Source organism: Anolis sagrei, chromosome 1 (genome assembly GCF_037176765.1).
Source record: "Anolis sagrei isolate rAnoSag1 chromosome 1, rAnoSag1.mat, whole genome shotgun sequence".
Taxonomy (NCBI): Eukaryota; Metazoa; Chordata; class Lepidosauria; order Squamata; family Dactyloidae; genus Anolis; species Anolis sagrei.
In genome coordinates, this window is record NC_090021.1 from 235,579,384 (window position 1) to 235,596,809 (window position 17,426).

General features: G+C 41.1%; 1 protein-coding gene across 2 annotated transcripts; it reads left to right on the top strand.

The window, feature by feature from the left end:
* The first annotated feature begins 1,081 nt into the window (after positions 1-1,081).
* Positions 1,082-17,426, top strand: LOC132772346 (membrane-spanning 4-domains subfamily A member 8-like). 2 transcript variants are annotated; one of them, XM_060771346.2, is made up of 7 exons: positions 1,082-1,152; positions 4,497-4,723; positions 6,624-6,707; positions 9,340-9,396; positions 11,415-11,555; positions 13,581-13,700; positions 15,257-17,426. In XM_060771346.2, exons 1-7 carry the CDS (start codon positions 1,089-1,091, stop codon positions 15,377-15,379), a joined length of 816 nt encoding a protein of 271 aa, XP_060627329.2. In that variant the 5' UTR covers positions 1,082-1,088; the 3' UTR covers positions 15,380-17,426. The 2 variants fall into 2 exon arrangements, with proteins under 2 accessions (XP_060627329.2, XP_067318277.1); XM_067462176.1 differs by lacking the exon at positions 11,415-11,555.

Sequence of the window (17,426 nt, forward strand, 5' to 3'; positions counted from 1 at the left end):
ACTCTCGCTTGCTGAGGTGTTCCTACAAGTATCTCTCTAGCTCTTAGAAAACCATTTCTTGATTTAGATGTGCTCCCTGATATCCGAACAGAGGATGGGCCGGAGATGTCACTGCCTTGTTCATTATTGTCTGCTACTTCCCGGTGGATGTCAGGTGGCGCAATACCTGCTAACTAGTATAATTTCTCCAGTGGTGTGGGGTGTAGACATCCTCTGATAATGCAGCATGTTAGGCATGTGCAATCCATCCTTCTAAAGGGTTCTAAAGCGCTTACAAAACTAAAATTCTGGTGGTGAAAACTAGGGGGTGGTGGTGCTTTGCTTCTACAGTGTTTCTAAAGTTCTGGTGGTGAAAATTTCAGAACTCTAACAAAACTTTCAAAATTTCATTATTATTTCATTATTGATGATTTCTATGACAGAACCAATTAGGAACTGCCATTTATGATGGAATTTTGAAAGTTTTGTTAGAGTTCTGAAATTTTCACCACCAGAACTTTAGCAACACTGTAAAAGCAAAGCACCAGCGCCTCCTAGTTTTCACCACCAGAACTTTATTTTTGTAAGTACTTTAGAACCATTTAGAACCATGGATTGCACATGCCTACAGTATGTCTCATTAAGAGTCACATCCACTGTTTTAGCATGGTGAGATGTGTTCCACATTGGGCATGCGTACTCTGCAGCAGAGTAGCAAAGCCAAGGGTAGATGTCTTCACTTTATCTGGTTGTGATCCCCAGTCAGCTTTCATATGATATTGTTTCTAGCACCCACTTTTTGCTTGACATTTTTGCAGTGCTTATTGTAGGTCAGAGCACAGTCCTGTAGAGTTCTGATGGTGCAAATGTCAGGATGCCATAGGATGGAGCTATGGTATTTTAAGTATGAAACTGCTATCATTCTGCAGTGGGAATGGTTTTGAGGTCTCAGATGTCACAGCTGGATGAGTTAGCAGCAAAGAAAAAGTGTGGGATGTCAAGTGTCATGACAGAGTGAGACAAGGACAGCAAGGAGCAAATGCAGGATCTACTGGGAGGGCAAGAGAAAGCTCCGCCTATAAACTCACTTTCATTTCTTCTTACTGCACATGAGACACATTTTCAACCAGCCACGGTGGGAGTTTGACAACAAATACAGCACAGACAGAAAATGTGAGTAGTTCTGGAGAGAGAGTTCATTTCATTTGAGACCAGTGTTTAATTTCATCCAGAGCACACCTCTGAAAAGTTTGAATGAAGGGCAGGTTAATGTTGTGTTGTGTTCTGCTTGAGATGAATGAAGAGGAATTATTTTCTGGGAGGGGCTGGCATCGGGGCAAATATACTTTCCAATATATTACAGGTTGTTTGACCAAGCAAGATCTGGGGGTGCAGGTGGAGGGGGGGGGGTCAAGATGGGAAAGGTTCTTCATGAGGAAGGACACCCAAGTGAGGAGTGGGGAAATATATCAAATTAGAAGAGAGGACTTGGGGCACAGTGAGTGAGAAGGGGGTTAGGTGTCTGACTTGATGACTTCCTCTTTCCAAATCGGCATACTACAGAAACCTTAGTGTTTTTATCCGCTGCGACACTAGACAGAAAATAAAGTAATAGCATGCTGAAAATTTATTAGATAAGCCTCCTGCCCGCATTTTCATTCAATGTGATTGAAAAGACATTGTTTTTAAAAATTGGGCCATGTTTGAAAGTCTCATTAAAAGTTTGGACACTGGAATCTGGAATTAGTGTCCTAGGCAGGTATGGGCAAACTTTAGCCCTCCAGGTGTTTTGGACTCCCAACTCCCACCATTCCTAACAGCCTATCGGCTGTTAGGAATGGTGGGAGTTGAAGTCCAAAACACCTGGAGGGCCAAAGTTTGCCCATGCCTGGCCTAGGAAGTTTATCTCAAGTCCCTTCTCTCCGTGTCGTAGTCGATGTTTTCCACCAATGTCAGAATAGGGCACCAATATGATCAGCAAGGAGGGGAGTAGAGTGGCCATCAGCAGACATGACCATAATTGCCAGGCACACTCAGATGAATCAGAGTTGGAAGAGACCTCATGGGCCATCCAGTCTAACCCCCTGCCAAGAAGCAGGAAAATCGCATTCAAGCAAACCAGACAGATGGTCATCCAGCCTCTGTTTAAAAACCTCCAAAGAAGGAGCCTCCACCACACTCCGGGGCAGAGAGTTCCACTGCTAAACAGCTCTCACAGTCAGGAAGTTCTTCCTAATGTTCAGATGGAATCTCCTTTCCTGTTGATTGAAGCCATTGTTCCACGTCCTGGTCTCCAGGGTAGCATAAAACAAGCTTGCTCCTTCCTCCCTATGATTTCCTCTCACATATTTATACATAGCTATCATGTCTCCTCTCAGCCTTCTCTTCTTTAGGCTAAACATTCCCAGCTCTTTAAGCCGCTCCTCATAGGACTTGTTCTCCAGACCCTTGATCATGAGCTCCAAAGTCAGTGGGGAATGGCAGTGGCAACACTGGAACAAGTCATCCCAAAGTCATGAAGCCTGACATCAAGTCTGAACAAAATGGAGACCTCCAAATGTACCAGCAAAGTCTAAAAGTCTGGACGTGTGGCCTAAAACTAAACAGAGGCCTCCCAATATACTGGCCAAAGCCTAAAGGCAAACACACAGCCTGCAATGAAATGAAGGCCTTCAAATATACCAGGAAAGGCTTAAAGCCTTATCTGAGGCCTAAACAAAATGAAGGCCTTCAAATATACCGAGAAAGGCTCAAAGCCTGAACATACGGCCTGAAACTAAACGGAAGCCTCCTTATATACTGGCCAAAGCCTAAAGGCAAACACAAGGCCTGCAATAAAATGAAGGCCCGCAAATATACTGGGAAAGGCTTAAAGCCAAATCGGAGGCCTGAACAAAATGAAGTTTTCATAATTGACTTGCAAAAACTCAAAGCCTGAACATACGCCTGAAACTAAGCGGAGGCCTCCCAATATACTGGCCAAAGCCTAAAGCCGAACACAAAGCCTGCAATAAAATGCAGGCCTTCAAATATACTGGGAAAGGCTTAAAGCCTAATCTGAGGCCTAAACAAAATGAAGTTTTCCAAATACACTAGCAAAAGCTCAAAGCCTGAACATACGGCCTGTAAGTAAATGGAGCCCCCCAAATATAAATAATTTAATTTCTTACCCACATCTCCTTGTGGCTTGAGGCAGGTTACAGAATCATTGAAACACATAAACATTGTAAGGATAGTAGAGGCAAAGATGAAGTGCTTTGGCCAGATCGTGAGAAGAAAGGAAAGCTTAGAGAAGACAATAATGCTGGGGAAAATGGAAGGCAAAAGGAAGAGGGGCCGACCAAGGGCAAGATGGATGGATGGATGGCATCCTTGAAGTGACTGGACTGACCTTGAAGGAGCTGGGGGTGGTGACGTCCGATAGGGAGCTCTGGCGTGGGCTGGTCCATGAAGGTCACGAAGAGTAGGAAACGAATGAACAACAACAAATGAATTTTAAATTTATGCTTAAAATTGGCTGGGTAGGCCTGCAGGAAAAGAAAGGTGTTTAGATGGTTTTTAAATTCCGACAGCTCATTTATATGTTGTCAGAGTTTTTCCAGCAGGCCGTTCCAGAGCGGCAGCCTCCAAACAGATTGGAAAATGCACAAGGCCAAAAACGAGGCTTGAAACCAAATGAGCCCCCCTCCCCTGAATGCTGGCTAAGGCCTAAAGCCTGAACTGAGGGCTGAAACCAAATGAGACCTTCAAATGTACTGTCAAGACTTAAAACCTTAAAATCACCATGCTCAATATATCCCATATGCATGGGGGGTATTGGGGTAACGATACAAAAGGTTTGCTAGGGTAGACCCTCTTTCACTCAGACACAGCCCCCCCCCCCCCATCAAACTCAGCTCCCCCCGAATCAAAATCCTGGCTATGGGCCTGGTTGTTACTGAAAAGGAACAACTCATGCATAACTTTCCCATAACAAACTTTGAGATACAGTCCATCTTAATTTTTTTTACATTGCAATGATTATCAAGAAGCTAAGGACCCTTCCGCACAGCCATATAACCCAGAATATCAAGGCAGATAATCCACAAGATCTGCTTTGAACTGGGTTATCTGAGTCTACACTGCCATATTACCCAGTTCAAAGCAAATAATGTGGGATTTTATACAAGTGTGTGGAAGGGGCCTCGGGATTTAATGCATCCTCCAATGGAGTCCTTTTCTGACTGTGTCATCAATTTCTTATAATGTTTATGTCCATGCGGTATTTAGTACTTGCAGACTTTTTATATTGTTTTATTTCTATTAACCTAGTTTTATAAATCTAAATATGTGTAATTAATGTATTTTTTGTGTTTTAATGCTTTGTTAACTGAGTAAATAAAGATGGATTCTCTGTTGATTGTTTATTCATGAATCAAATGAGTGGCAGGGAGTTTGATCTATGTGTCCACCATAGTGGATATTTTTAACATTGGTTCAAATCTGAGAAACTGTTTGTTTTTCTTCTTTGACTGCAGATTACTTATCTGAGGGAATACATCTGTTAAACATGGCTAGTGGAACAGTAGTGCACATTCCCTTTAATGGTGCCAACACATATCAAGCAGGCCAGGGATTTCCTGATACAGGTACTGATATACATCAACTAGGGCAGCAGTTTGGAAGCCCCAGCAACTCACCTGAGCAGAATCCTCAACCGGGACCTCTAGAGAAACTTGCCAAAGTGGAGCTCAAGACTTTGGGGGTGAGAATCTTTGATCTCTGCTCAAAGGAGCAAGAACTTGGGAACTCAGAACAAAAATAGTTTGCTTCCTTATTTTGTGAGTTGTGCAATAAGTGAGGAATCCTGGTTTGGGTGACTCCCATATCCATAGGACCATTATCTGCAGTTGCATTTATCTACTTTTTTGGGGTCCCCCAGCACAACTTTATAGTATTCTTGGGTCAGAAGTTCTTCATTTCAATAGGGCTCATTATTATCTACATGTTGCAGTTTGGTCCTCTTCCATTGGGAGAGGAATTGCATAAGCTTTGACCTGTATGGTGAAAGCCTCTCTTTGCCATAAATAAAACACAGACTTGTCAAGATGCTCACAACAGCGCTTTTATTTCATCTTCTTCATAGGAATATTTAAGTGCATATATTTCTGTCCTCTTGTTATCCTCCTCCTCTTCTCTGCATCTCCATTTCCAATCTTTTTCCCTGATCTCATCCTTTACCTCCCTTACAATTACTTAACTGATTGTCATCACAGTCTCTTGAGCCTCTACTCAGATCTCTCTCTGGTGAATTAAAGGAGTATGTTTTACACTATGTTTTTGGGTATCAGCACAAAATCTGGGAGCATATCCCCTGCAGATATAATGGTTATACGGTGAGCTTTTAATTTCCAGCTAATTTAACTGCTCTTTTTGGTGAGAGGAGCCTAGGAGAAATGAATAGGTTGTATCCAGCAAAATGTGACTCCTTCAATAGAAACATCAGCCAATAAAACAGAATAAGGAACTAAGCATAGAATGCAAACTGGATATTGTTGGTGTACTCTTAGGATCCATCTACACTGACATATTTATTGTGAAGGGAGAGCTAATCAACTCTGTGGTGTTTGCACAACAATACTGACTGATTCTGGTTAACACAGCCTTAAATTTTGTCCCTTCTACAGACAGGGGATGGCACCTACCTTGCATTGGCATCTGCAGTCCCCACCAGGCATGAAAATTGTGATAAACAATGATGTCCACACAGTGATACCACCATCCACCTTCTGAGCTGACTCAGGAGTGTGCAGTGTAGCTTCCAGTGACACTTTTCCAGAGTATCCCAATCCCAAAAAAGCATGGTCTTTTCTGACCAGTGGAGAGCACCTTTAGAAACCCTCAAGAAGGAGACCAAGGGCTTGTCTACATTTGTCAAGAAACCCGGACTCACAGTGAATCCACTGTTACTTGTCTTCAAGACAAACAGCAACTTCAGTGAGTATCTCACGTTTTCTTGGGTTGAATGTGACTTTGCTCTGTTGGCCAAGTTGGACCATATTCTGGAGTTTCCAGCAAACTCCAGAGTATCCCAATTTTGTCTGAAATGGAGCAAAGTCCAATTAAAGCCAGAAAGCCTGGAATACTCACTGGAAGTCATTGTGTGTCATGGAGACTGACAGATGTAGAGGAAGGTAATGGCTCAACCTTTGCATTTCCATTACTACTTTCTAAAAGCCACAGAGTTCTGTCTGAATGCTTATCATTACAGTCATGTCTCTGATGTCAGAAGGGCACATCCATGCAACCAGCAAAAAAGAAGGGTCTCCCATTCTGACATCAGCAGACTTAATAAGTGGTGGCCAGAAGTCCATGACCAGTGGAAAGCCGTGGCAGTGACATAGAGGACAAGGCTACAGTCCAGCAGGACCAAGGCAAACCTGACTTGGCTGGACACTGGTCCCAGATTCAGTATTTGTGAAACTGAATAGGAAACCACACCCTACTTGTCCAGTCCTCACTCCAGAATTAAATGGGATCACCTACCTGGTTTTTGTCCCGTGTTTACAAATGCCATTTTCAAGCTATGCTTAATAAGTCAGGGTTCAAGTCTTCACAGGGAAAAGGTCACTATTTTGTTTTGCTTCTGCTGTATCTTTCCCCAGGCTGTCCAGATCATGATTGGATTAATACATTTTGGATTTGGGGCTGTTAGTTTTGGATGGCTCATGGCCTTTGGAGGACTTTTTGTAAGTAGCATATTTTCATTTTCATTGTTGATGTCTGTCTGAGACCCAGTCTGTTTCATTGTCAATAGTTGGGAATCTAGATATTGCAGAACTAGGTACATTTTTACTTATTGTCCATAGTGATTGATACTTATATATAAATTGACCTCTTGTGTAAATTACAAAGTGTTAGTTTTGACCTTTAACCCCTACATGGTTTGGATCCAGGTTACCCTCAGCAAGGTTCGCAGTCATTTTCAGCCGCGGAGCCCTTTTTGAAGCAAAGATTTCTTGTGGAGTCCCAATAAATGTTTATAGATTATATCAGGCATGGGCCTGGTCAATGTCAGGTGAATGGAGAGTGCTTGTGTGAACTAATTCACACAGTGCAAAAAAATGGAAAGAGAGGGCAATACAATATTTAAAATGAAGAATAATTAGGTACTAAAGATAATAAACAAATATATTGAAAAAATATAAAAATAAAATGAAGAATACTTTTAACTAACATAAACTTAACAGATTCTCCAGGAGGAATCCATTTCAGCCCTTCTGCCATGCAGGAAAATCTCAATCAAAGCACCCCCAACAGATGGCCATCCAGCCTTTGAAATAATAGTAATATTAGTAATAATAATAATAATAATAATAATAGCAGAAACCATAGAGACCATTGAGTCCAGCGCTTCTGCCATGCAGGAAAAACACAATCAAAGCACCCCCTGCACAGCGGAAGGGGAATAGTGTTTAGGAAGCAAAGAAAGCAGTGTGAAGGATCTCGGCAGCAAGAGAAAGAGTCTGGGGAGCAAGGGAGGGGGGAAGAGTTTGGGTGGCAAGGAGAAGTGTCTGGGCAGTGGGGGGGGGGGTCTGTGATCTGGGAGGAGGCTGTGGCTGTTTCCAGCAGCTCAAACTTCAATTTCCCTGCATTTCTCAGGAGAAGGAAAGAGGAGGAGATGGGAAACAGCATGATGCCATGAAGCCCCTCACTATCACCTGCAAAGCCCCAAGGGCTCCATGGAGTACAATTTGAAAACCCCTGATCTACAGGATCGCCTTCTCCCATACAACCCACCACACACACTTAGGTCCTCTGGGGGGCAGCTACTCCAACCAGCCAGAACCTGACTGTCATTCGCCACCCAGAGAATCTTTTCATCAGCTGCCCCAAGATTTTGGAACGACCTGCCGGTAGAGCTCCGAAAGCTAGATCAGCTGTCAGAATTTAAAAACCATCTAAAGACCTATCTCTTCTGGCAGGCTTTCCCAGCCAGTTTTAAACATGAATTTAAAAATTGTATATTGTGCTTAATCTCTGTTTTATGTATTTTAATATGTATTATATAGAAATACGTTTTAATATGTGTCTTTTATAAAAATATACATATTTATAGAATTTTTACAATGTTTATGTGTTTTAATTATGCTGTAACCTGTCTCGAGCCACAAGGAGAGGTGGGTAATAATAATAATAATAATAATTATTATTATTATTATTATTAAAGACAGTTTGGAAGCCAAAATTATGAATTTTGATATGGTCAATGAATAAGTTGTCCAGGCTGCTGCTGCCGCCATTTTCTCACCCTCCTTCTATCATTCAAAAAAGTCAGAAGCAGAGCCATAGTAGAGAGAGGAGAAAGAATCAATGCTTCTTTTAGGTTCTCCAAAGATAGATTGACTTGTGCCATTCACCACTCTAATCAAATAAGGGGTTGGTTTCTTTTTGATAAACACGAAGGTATAGTACTTCCATTGACTTATTGATGTGCAGACCCAGTTTTGTGGGGTTGATTTTTTGAGTAAAGATTCTAGAATTATGAATGAGTATATACAGTAAGCAATTGTCTTTAAAAGGAATAGCCTATAGATATAATTTGAAGAGTAAAAAAAATATTTTACATGCATGTGCATATGTTTGTATTATAGATGTTAAGTAAATTTAAGAATTCAATTGAAACGCCACAAGAAAATGTCCCACTGTTAGTGTGAACCCCAGATATTCTTCCTTCTTCCTTTAGGGGTTTTTATTTGTATTCTGCATGTATCAGTTTTCTCCCAGTGCTGTTTGATATCTTCAGCTTTCTTTGCAAATAGTATTATATGGGTTACATAAGGACCAGCAGTTGGAATATGAACTGTATTTTAGTAGATTAAGGCGATATACTTTAAATAAGACTTCTGCTTGAAAGATGATACTAGTTGGCATGTACAACGGGTGACTCAATTCCAACAAAGGTTGGAAATAGGATCCACTGTATGATACTTGGTGGAGCTGCTAAAACCCAGAGTAGTGTAGGAGGCTGCTGTTAAACCTGAAGGTGGAATCACTTCAATAATGAAGCTACTGGATACATTTGGCTGCTCTTCAAGGGAAAGAGTGGGCTATTATTCAGCATTCATTCCATGCAAGACAAGTGTTGTTTGGTTTGTAATACAGAGATATTTTGAATGTGAACCGTAGTACAGTAAGTTTTTAATAACACCAGCCTTTGTCCTCCCTAATCTTTATGAGTACAATCTTTGTATCAATTGGCTCAAACTCTTTCTTTTATTTCTGGAAGCTCTCAGTGGACTAATAGCCAATGATTCATGGACTGTACAGGTACAGACAGGGTAGTGCTGTTCTAATGCATCATTTCCTTTTTTTGGGCAGTTTATTGCTTCCGGATCGCTATCTGTGGCAGTTGAGAAACGTCTGACACTTGGATTGGTGAGAGAGACACAACAGTTTTGTATCTTCTATAATGCTGTGAATAATGACGAAGCTTCCTTTTCATTACACTTTGGGAAACTACTTCTACAATGTATGTTATTTTGAATTTTGTTCTCTAAAATTGAACAAGGGACCCACTAATCAGAATTCCATGAATTCCTCCTAGACTGGTCAAGAGTTAGCTGTTATATACATCTAGTTCTGCTGCAAATGAAGACCATCCTGAAAGGATGGGAAATTTTCAATATCCTTTGCATCTGCTACTTGTCATCTAGTCCAGCCACTTTCTTTGGTGGCCCAGACAAACAACAGGGTTCTTTCACATATCAGGAGCCTTACTTTGCAACTTATGCATGCACTGTGTGGGTTGATTCCCCCCCAATCAGAAAAACTAAAATCCAAAACTTTTTGCTACCAGCTACCTACTTCTACCTTTGAGGTAGCAGAAGTAATTTACCATAGTTCAGTGATTCTAAGATTCAGAGTTTACCCCCAAATCAAAGTTCCAAAAATATCCCCCCCCCCCCTTTTTAAGAAAAAAAAACACACACAACAACCACCTTGCAATAAAGGTGAAATAGAATACCTGGAGTGAAATAGAATACCAGTGACAAAGGACCTAATCCTATTGAGGCCGAGAAATGTCTTCTTGCTTCTCTGTGCTGCTGGTATGCTGCTTGCACGGACTCCCCCAAAGTCCATCATATGACACAGGGCTATTTCCAGCAGCGCTCCATCAGGCTCTGTGCTGGCAGCGTGCCTTCCAGTGCAGAAAAACTGAGCCCAGATGAATTGTGTGTACACCCAACTCCTCACAGAAGAAGCTGGAGATGAAGTGGGGAGAAGCCAGAGACAGCAGGAAAACGTTGTGGGGAGGCATCCTACGATCCCTGATGGTAAGGAAACATTGTGTGATAATGCCCCGCGATTTCCCCCGCTGTCCCTCAGCTTCTTGGCCTCAATGTGATGGGATCCTAAGAGTGGTAGTGACAGCCTCAACGCAAGAAGCCACGCGTATTGGCTGAGATGAGCAAGCAGTGGTAGACACTTCAGCCATGGAGCCAACCTGGAAGTAGTAATCCGGGTTGTGATGGGAGCCATCAGGCTCCATGGTTGAACCTCCAAGATCCAGCTGCCGCCTCGCTATGTGGCTTGGCAGCAAAACAAAGATGATAAGTGAGGACAAGCATGCAGCGGAGAGCCAAAATAATAGCTGCCTCTCATGTCCTCTTGATCTCCCTCCTCACATATTCTAAGATTTTTTTAAGAATCAAAATTTGAAATTAATGTACATCTTATAATTATGGCATCTTATAATTGATTAAACATGGTATTTATTTGCAAGGTGAAACCAGGCTTCCCAGAGAAAGTAGAGAGGCTGGAGAGAGATGCAAGAAACACAAGGCTAGAGAGAGATACAAGGATCTGGATTCTCACTGAGACATATCCTTGGCTTATTATCATTCATAGATCCTCAGTCTCTCTCTAGCCTCATGTCTTTCTCAAGCCTCTCAAATCCAGTATATGCTATGCTACTTACATTGTGTATTAGGTCACATCTCCAAAATATTTCATTATGTATATACAAATATTCCAAAATGTGTAAAAGTCCAAAACACGTAGGGTTCAAAACATTTTGGATACTTGACCTGTAATATCAGAAGCGCCAGGAGATCTGGGGTGGCATTGTCCCTTGTTTCTTGAATAATTGATCCTGATGGTGGACACAGGAGCATGGATATGTTTCCTTCTGATGTGGCATGAAGCTACTGGCATGGTCTTAGTAACATGGGAAAAAATATCCATGCCTACAGCAACACAGGATCCAGAGTCCATTATAGCAGAAGACGTGCTTATGAGTTGTTTAAGGTATGCTTTGCTTGAAATTAGTTTGAGTGGAGGACTCAGTTTATGTGACAATTTCACTTCATAAAGAATATGCTTTCTTTCTTTCTTTCTTTCTTTCTTTCTTTCTTTCTTTCTTGGTAGCTTCATTCTTTGTCTATCTCTTTCAGGTGCAATGTAGTGTGGGGATGAACTTGATAAGCGCCATAATATCATTGATTGGCACTATTTTCTATATAGTAGGTTTGATTGCAGTTAATCGCTACGTCCATTCAAATTACTCTCATCGAGATAACTTTGAATTCACAATGGTAAGGGGAAATCTCATCAGGACGCCGTCTTTATAGTTAAGATCCAAAAGGGTCAATATATGTCAATGGAGAGAAATGCTATGTACCTTGAGTTTTCTGCTGTTCACCACAACAGTTCTCATTAGTTTAATTAATACATAAACTAACTTTTGGGTAATTAGAAAAGTTCTGAAAGTAAAAGCAAAACCCCCTCAAATGACACATATGATTCTCTTCTATTCATCTGTCTTTGGTTTGTGGTTTTATAAACCTGGTTTTGGAAATCTCTGGGATCTAAGCAGACATTTCTTGCCCTCAAGATTAAGAATTTTTACAGGCAATAAATAGATGAATATGCTAATATTTCTGTCTATTAAATGTTTAACTGCTAATCAGGTTTAGACTCACTAGGACTCCAAACCTCTGTAGGGGTGGGGGACCGATTAAGATGGTCTACCCCAGGAGGCTTATGGATCCGGATGGATTCCTGGTAGCTTCTGGGGATTTTCCTGTCACCTTGGCAGGCAATTCTGTTGAAGCTCTGGCTGACCTCTGGAATGGGGAAATGGCCAGGGCAGTGGACACAATTGCCCCTGAACATCCCCTCTCATGGAGCAGAGCCAAACCAGCCCCTTGGTTTTCCAAGGAGTTGGTGGCGAAGCAAGTGAGATGGAGACTAGAGCAACATTGGCAGAGAAATCAAAGTGAATCTGACCAACTACAGACTAGAGTATAATTAAAAGCCTACTTCGAGGCAGTGGCAGTAGCAGAGAAATCATTCCTTGCTGTCACCATTGCATCTGCAAGGAACCATCCAGCTGAGCTGTTTTGAGTGGTCAAATGCCTATTACATACTGGTCCTTATACTGACCATTCAGCAGCCCACTATGAAGAATTTGCAAGGCACTTTGCAGGTAAAGTCAATCAGATCTGTTCCAACTTGGATGCTGTTATTGACATAATTCCAATGGATGTAACTTTGGCTCCTGCTTGTCTAACTCTTAAGGGGCTATGGGCCTGACTAGCAGAGTGAGTGAAGGTGGTGGTCAATGCTTCCTTGGAACAAGGAAACTTCCAACTTGTCTGTAGGATGCAATTGTAAAAAGCCACCCCTGAACCTCTCCATAATGAACAATTATTGGCCAACCTTTCATTTCTGAGTGTGTGGTGGCCTCTCAACTCCAAGAATTTTTGGATGAAATGGATTATCTGGATTCATTTCAATCTGGTTTCAGGCCTGGTTGTGGAACAGAAACAGCACTGGTTGCCTTGGTGGATGATTTACAAAGAGAGTTACAATGTGACCCAAGGGAGACCACTTTCAAAAAACAGGGGGAGTGTGTCCCTGTTGGTTCTCCTGGATCTATCAGCGGCTTTTGATACCATTTACCATGGTATCCTTCTGAGTCATCTCGCCTGGATGGACTGGGAGGCACCGTTTTATACTTTCACTTTCATGGGGATTCTGTGCCCCTAACCCCAGTTCATGTGGAGGGCTCAGTGTAAAGGAAAACCATTTAGCATAAGTCAGCATAAGTCAGTATAAATAACTCGTATGTTTAAAACTGAATTAACACTAGGCATGTATCTACTCGGATACAGTTTGACCCCCCCACTTTAACTGTTATGACTCACTGCTATGGAGATAATGGGATTGTAGTTTAGTGAGGCACTAGCACCATTTGACAGAGAAGTCTAAAGATCTTGTAAAACTGCAACTTCCAGTATTTCATAATATTCATTCCATAACACAGGCATACTTGGAACCTGCTTGTGATATTGCAGTTTAAAGTAAGTCCCTTCCCAGCTTCATGCCCACTATCACTGTTTTTGAGAATATCTTTCTAAAAGGTGCATTCCCCCCCCCCCCCAATTCTGTATGCCAAGTAGACATCTCGGCCACCCAGTTTGTCACCACGGCTGTCCCAAATTTGATGCTTCAATTGATCATAAATTATTTAAACTCTTCAGCTGAACCAAGAGCTATATATTTCAGATGTTTTTTTTCCCAAAACCCATCTTCACACCCCCAAAATGTCTTTCCAGATTCAGTATGTCACAACTGGAATCTATATCTTGCTCCTCTTGTTCATTTTGTTGGAGTTCTGCATCACTGTTTCTGCAATACACTTTGGGTGCCAGGCAACCTGCTGTAAAAGTGACCCGGTAAGCTTTGGATACCATATCTGGAATCTGAGAAGACATTCTTTGGCAGACTGAGGCCTCTTCTACAGTGCCAAATAAAATCCAGGTTATCTGCCTTAAACTGAATTATATGGCAGTGTAGACTAAAATAATCCAGTTCAAATCAGATAATGTAGATTATCTGCTTTGATAATCTGGATTATATGGTAGTGTAGAAGGGACCTGAGATTGCTCTTCTTTTTTATTATGCTTTTATGCTACTCCTGTTAGTTAGTCTCAAATACAATATGCCTGCTGAATCAATTATTAAACAGTGGGTAAATTTGGGTAAATTTGATTGATTTGATGGGTCTGTTCCAATTGGAAATAACAATGGAGTTCAGGCCAGACACTGACTTGCTCAAGACCATCTAGAGCGCTTCCAGACAGTCCCAAAATCCACACTGAAACGAGTTTTTAAAAACCTGCTTTGGCACAGATTCCTGTCCCTAATCCTCCCCCCCCCCACCACCACATAGATTTTCCTGAGGGGGGGGGGGTGGCTGGCTACATGACATCCAGATTACAACTGGGATAACATACAACCACCCCAAAGCCCCCCAAATTCCCCCCTATAAAAATTAAATAAAGGATACCTGGATGCTATAACTTTGCTCTTTGTGCCCTCCTGGAACGTCATTTCCTTACGTTAGGAGAGTGCGAGGAGGAACGTTATGGTGGCCAAATATGTTTTATTTAATTTTTAGGGGGAAATTTGGTGTATGTGAGGAGCAGATGTGTGCCCACTCTGTATTTTGGGCTCCAGGAGCCTGAAAAACCAAGATGGCTATCTGGATTGGGCCCGGAAATCTCGTGACGTGTTCCCAGGGTCGAATCCACACAGGGCCCACACCTGGTAAGACTCGGATCTTACCTTAAAACCCAATCTTACTAGATGTGTAAATAATTTGGAACAAATCAGTGAAACACTGGTTTACTCTGAATTCCTTTATTTTTACCGGAGGCGTTGTTTGGATGCCTCTAGTAAAAACTTAGATAGGTCCCAGGTTATGGGCCTGTCTGGATGGGCCCCTAGTGAACTTCATAACTTAATGGATTTTTGATAATCAAGAAATGATAACAATTTCAGACAAAAGTGCCAATGTGGATTCAACCTAAATCAAACCAGTTACTATCATGTCCAGTAATGTATATTTTCCTTACAAATATACAAATACTATATAATATATGTGAGATCCAGCATGGTTACGTGATTTCTGTATTGGACTACAGCTCTGGCAATCAGGGTTCAAATCCCCGCTTTGCTATGAAACCATTGGGTGACTTTTGGTAAATCACACTCATTCATCCTCAGGGAAGGCAATGCCAAATAAAATGTAAAGGTGGGATTTTACACCGCTGCAATGATAAAGCCAATGAACACGGTGATAGCATAGATCATGTTTCTGAGATTGGATTTTTTTTTATGTTACAGGAAGCTGTGGTTTGTGTGCAATAAACTGTCAGTAAGGATGTGATGATGCTTCCTGAAAACTGCCCTTTTCTTATGGAGCTTTGTCTTTGTCCTTATGTTACAGGAGGCTGTGGTTTATGTGCCATGCACTATCGGTGGGGATACGATGATGCTTCCTGAAATCCATCCTTCTGCTCCTCCAATTTATGAGTCTCTGGAGCCTTGTTTCAAGGGGAATGAAGAATAAATGGAGGAAATTATGAGAGCCATTGCACCAGCCATGTCTGCCATCCAGGCACCTCAGAAGTAAAATGTGAAGCATTTCCTTTTTCATATTTTGCAAAATGTATTACAGCTACTGAGAATATATTGCACTAAATGGCATTTAGTAGATTACTGTATATACTCAGGTACAAGTCAACCTCTTGTAGAAAGCAATGGAAGATTTGGGGACCAAAATCAGGGATTTCAATGTGACCCAAGGGAGACCACTTTCAAAAATGCCTGACCACCATTTCCCTGCCTAACCATTCAAAAAGGCCAAAGGCAGCACCATGCCAAAGAAGGTAGAAGAACTGAGTTCTTCTTTGAGGCCCCTTCTACACTGCCCTATATCCCAGGATCTGACCCCAGATTATCTGATTTAAACTGGATTATATGGGTCTCCACTGCCAGACAATCTGGAATAAACAAATAATCTAAGATCAGATCCTTCTACACTGCCCTGTATTCCAGATTATCAAAGCAGATAATCCACATTAGCTGCTTTGAACTGGATTATGAGTCTACACTACCATATATTCCAGTTCAAAGCTGATAATCTGGATTTTAGATAGCAGTGTAGAAGGGGCCCAAGTCTCTCCTGTGCCAAGGTAAACTCTTGCCTAGCAGAATGGGGTGGTTCCTTTTTAAATAGTTAGGATACAGTAGTCACATTCAGCTACGTTTTGGGGGTTATTTTTTTGACTAAAATTTCTACATTTATACATGAGTATATAGGGCAATGTTTTTATTTCAAAAACATCCGCTGAAAATGACAAGAGGTTGTCTTGCTGGGTTCAGAAGCTCCACAGGCTCCATCACCACCTAAGCAAGAAAGGACCTTGCAAAGACTATTCATATTTGGGTGCAGTAAGGAGGATCCCAGTCTGGAACCCAGAAACAGTTATCAAATGTATAAGCAACATTCAGTAACGTTCTCTGGTTCTTCTAGGCTGTGCACTATGGAGGTCCAAACATCACTAACGGAAAGCCTTTTGATCATTTTAAGTGATCTCTTCCTTCATTTTTCCAGCTTAAATGTATTTATACACAAGCAGTATTAAAAATATGAGTCAAAGGAGACACTCTTTCCTTCTTTCCCTTATGTAAAAGGGGTGACACTTCTATGAAAAGGCCAATTGTCACACCCCTTAAAGAAAATATATACTGTCTCCCTCATTAGAATGACTGTATTATTAATATGAACACAATATCACTGATTGATTATTGAAATATGTTTAAGCTATGTATTTTATTTGGAAATGACATGTCTATAAATATGAATAGTTAAGAAGTCAAAATTGTATGTGGTCCACTATGCTTTCATAGCAAATTCTGTAAGCAAATTACTTCAAAATGTTTGAAGCTGTAATGTAAAAGAATTCTGTCATCGGTTTACATGGTCAATGTTGATGTAAACAATAATATACATGGTTGAATATCATCTCAATATTTTGGAATTATGTATGTATAAATCATCTCCAATTTTTAATAAACTTGTTTGCTAATCATCTTTAAATAATTAATATGTGAGTTCAGTCAGAAGCCACAGACCAAATATACACTAATTCCAAATTGAGGATTGGGGGATTTGTGACCAGCAGGGGGTCTATTGGAGAAGTGGACACAGGATTCTGCCTGATCCAGCTGTCCACAAATTCCTGGAACATCCAAAGTAAATGATGTTATGGGAGGGATTGAGGCCTTTTAAAGTGGTTCCTGGCTGGTACAATCCTTTGTGAGAGCAACGTTGTATTCAGGTGAACAGCTCTTGGTCTTTGGCTCCATGTTCTTGGAATTTATGTATTCAAGTTTCTGTTCTTGCTTCTAGTTCATGTGTGGCATAGGTTGCCTGCCTTGGATTCATGCTATTTTGTTTATGGATATATTTGTGGATTATATCTGAAGATTGTATTTGAAAGAATTTTGGACTCTCGGCTATAATGGAAATAACCTTTTGAACTTTTATTCTCTTTTTTGAATTTGCTTATTTTAATATATACTCGTCTTTAAATAAACTCCTACTTACTGGA

What these genes read in the sequence shown, in the direction of transcription:
- LOC132772346 (XM_060771346.2), top strand. Translation starts at nt 1,089, where the DNA reads ATGAGACACATTTTCAACCAGCCACGGTGGGAGTTTGACAACAAATAC. An exon ending in TGGCCTTTGGAGGACTTTTT is followed by an intron (nt 6,708 to 9,339) that starts GTAAGTAGCATA and finishes TTTTTTGGGCAG; the next exon opens with TTTATTGCTTCCGGATCGCT. An exon ending in CCTGCTGTAAAAGTGACCCG is followed by an intron (nt 13,701 to 15,256) that starts GTAAGCTTTGGA and finishes CTTATGTTACAG; the next exon opens with GAGGCTGTGGTTTATGTGCC.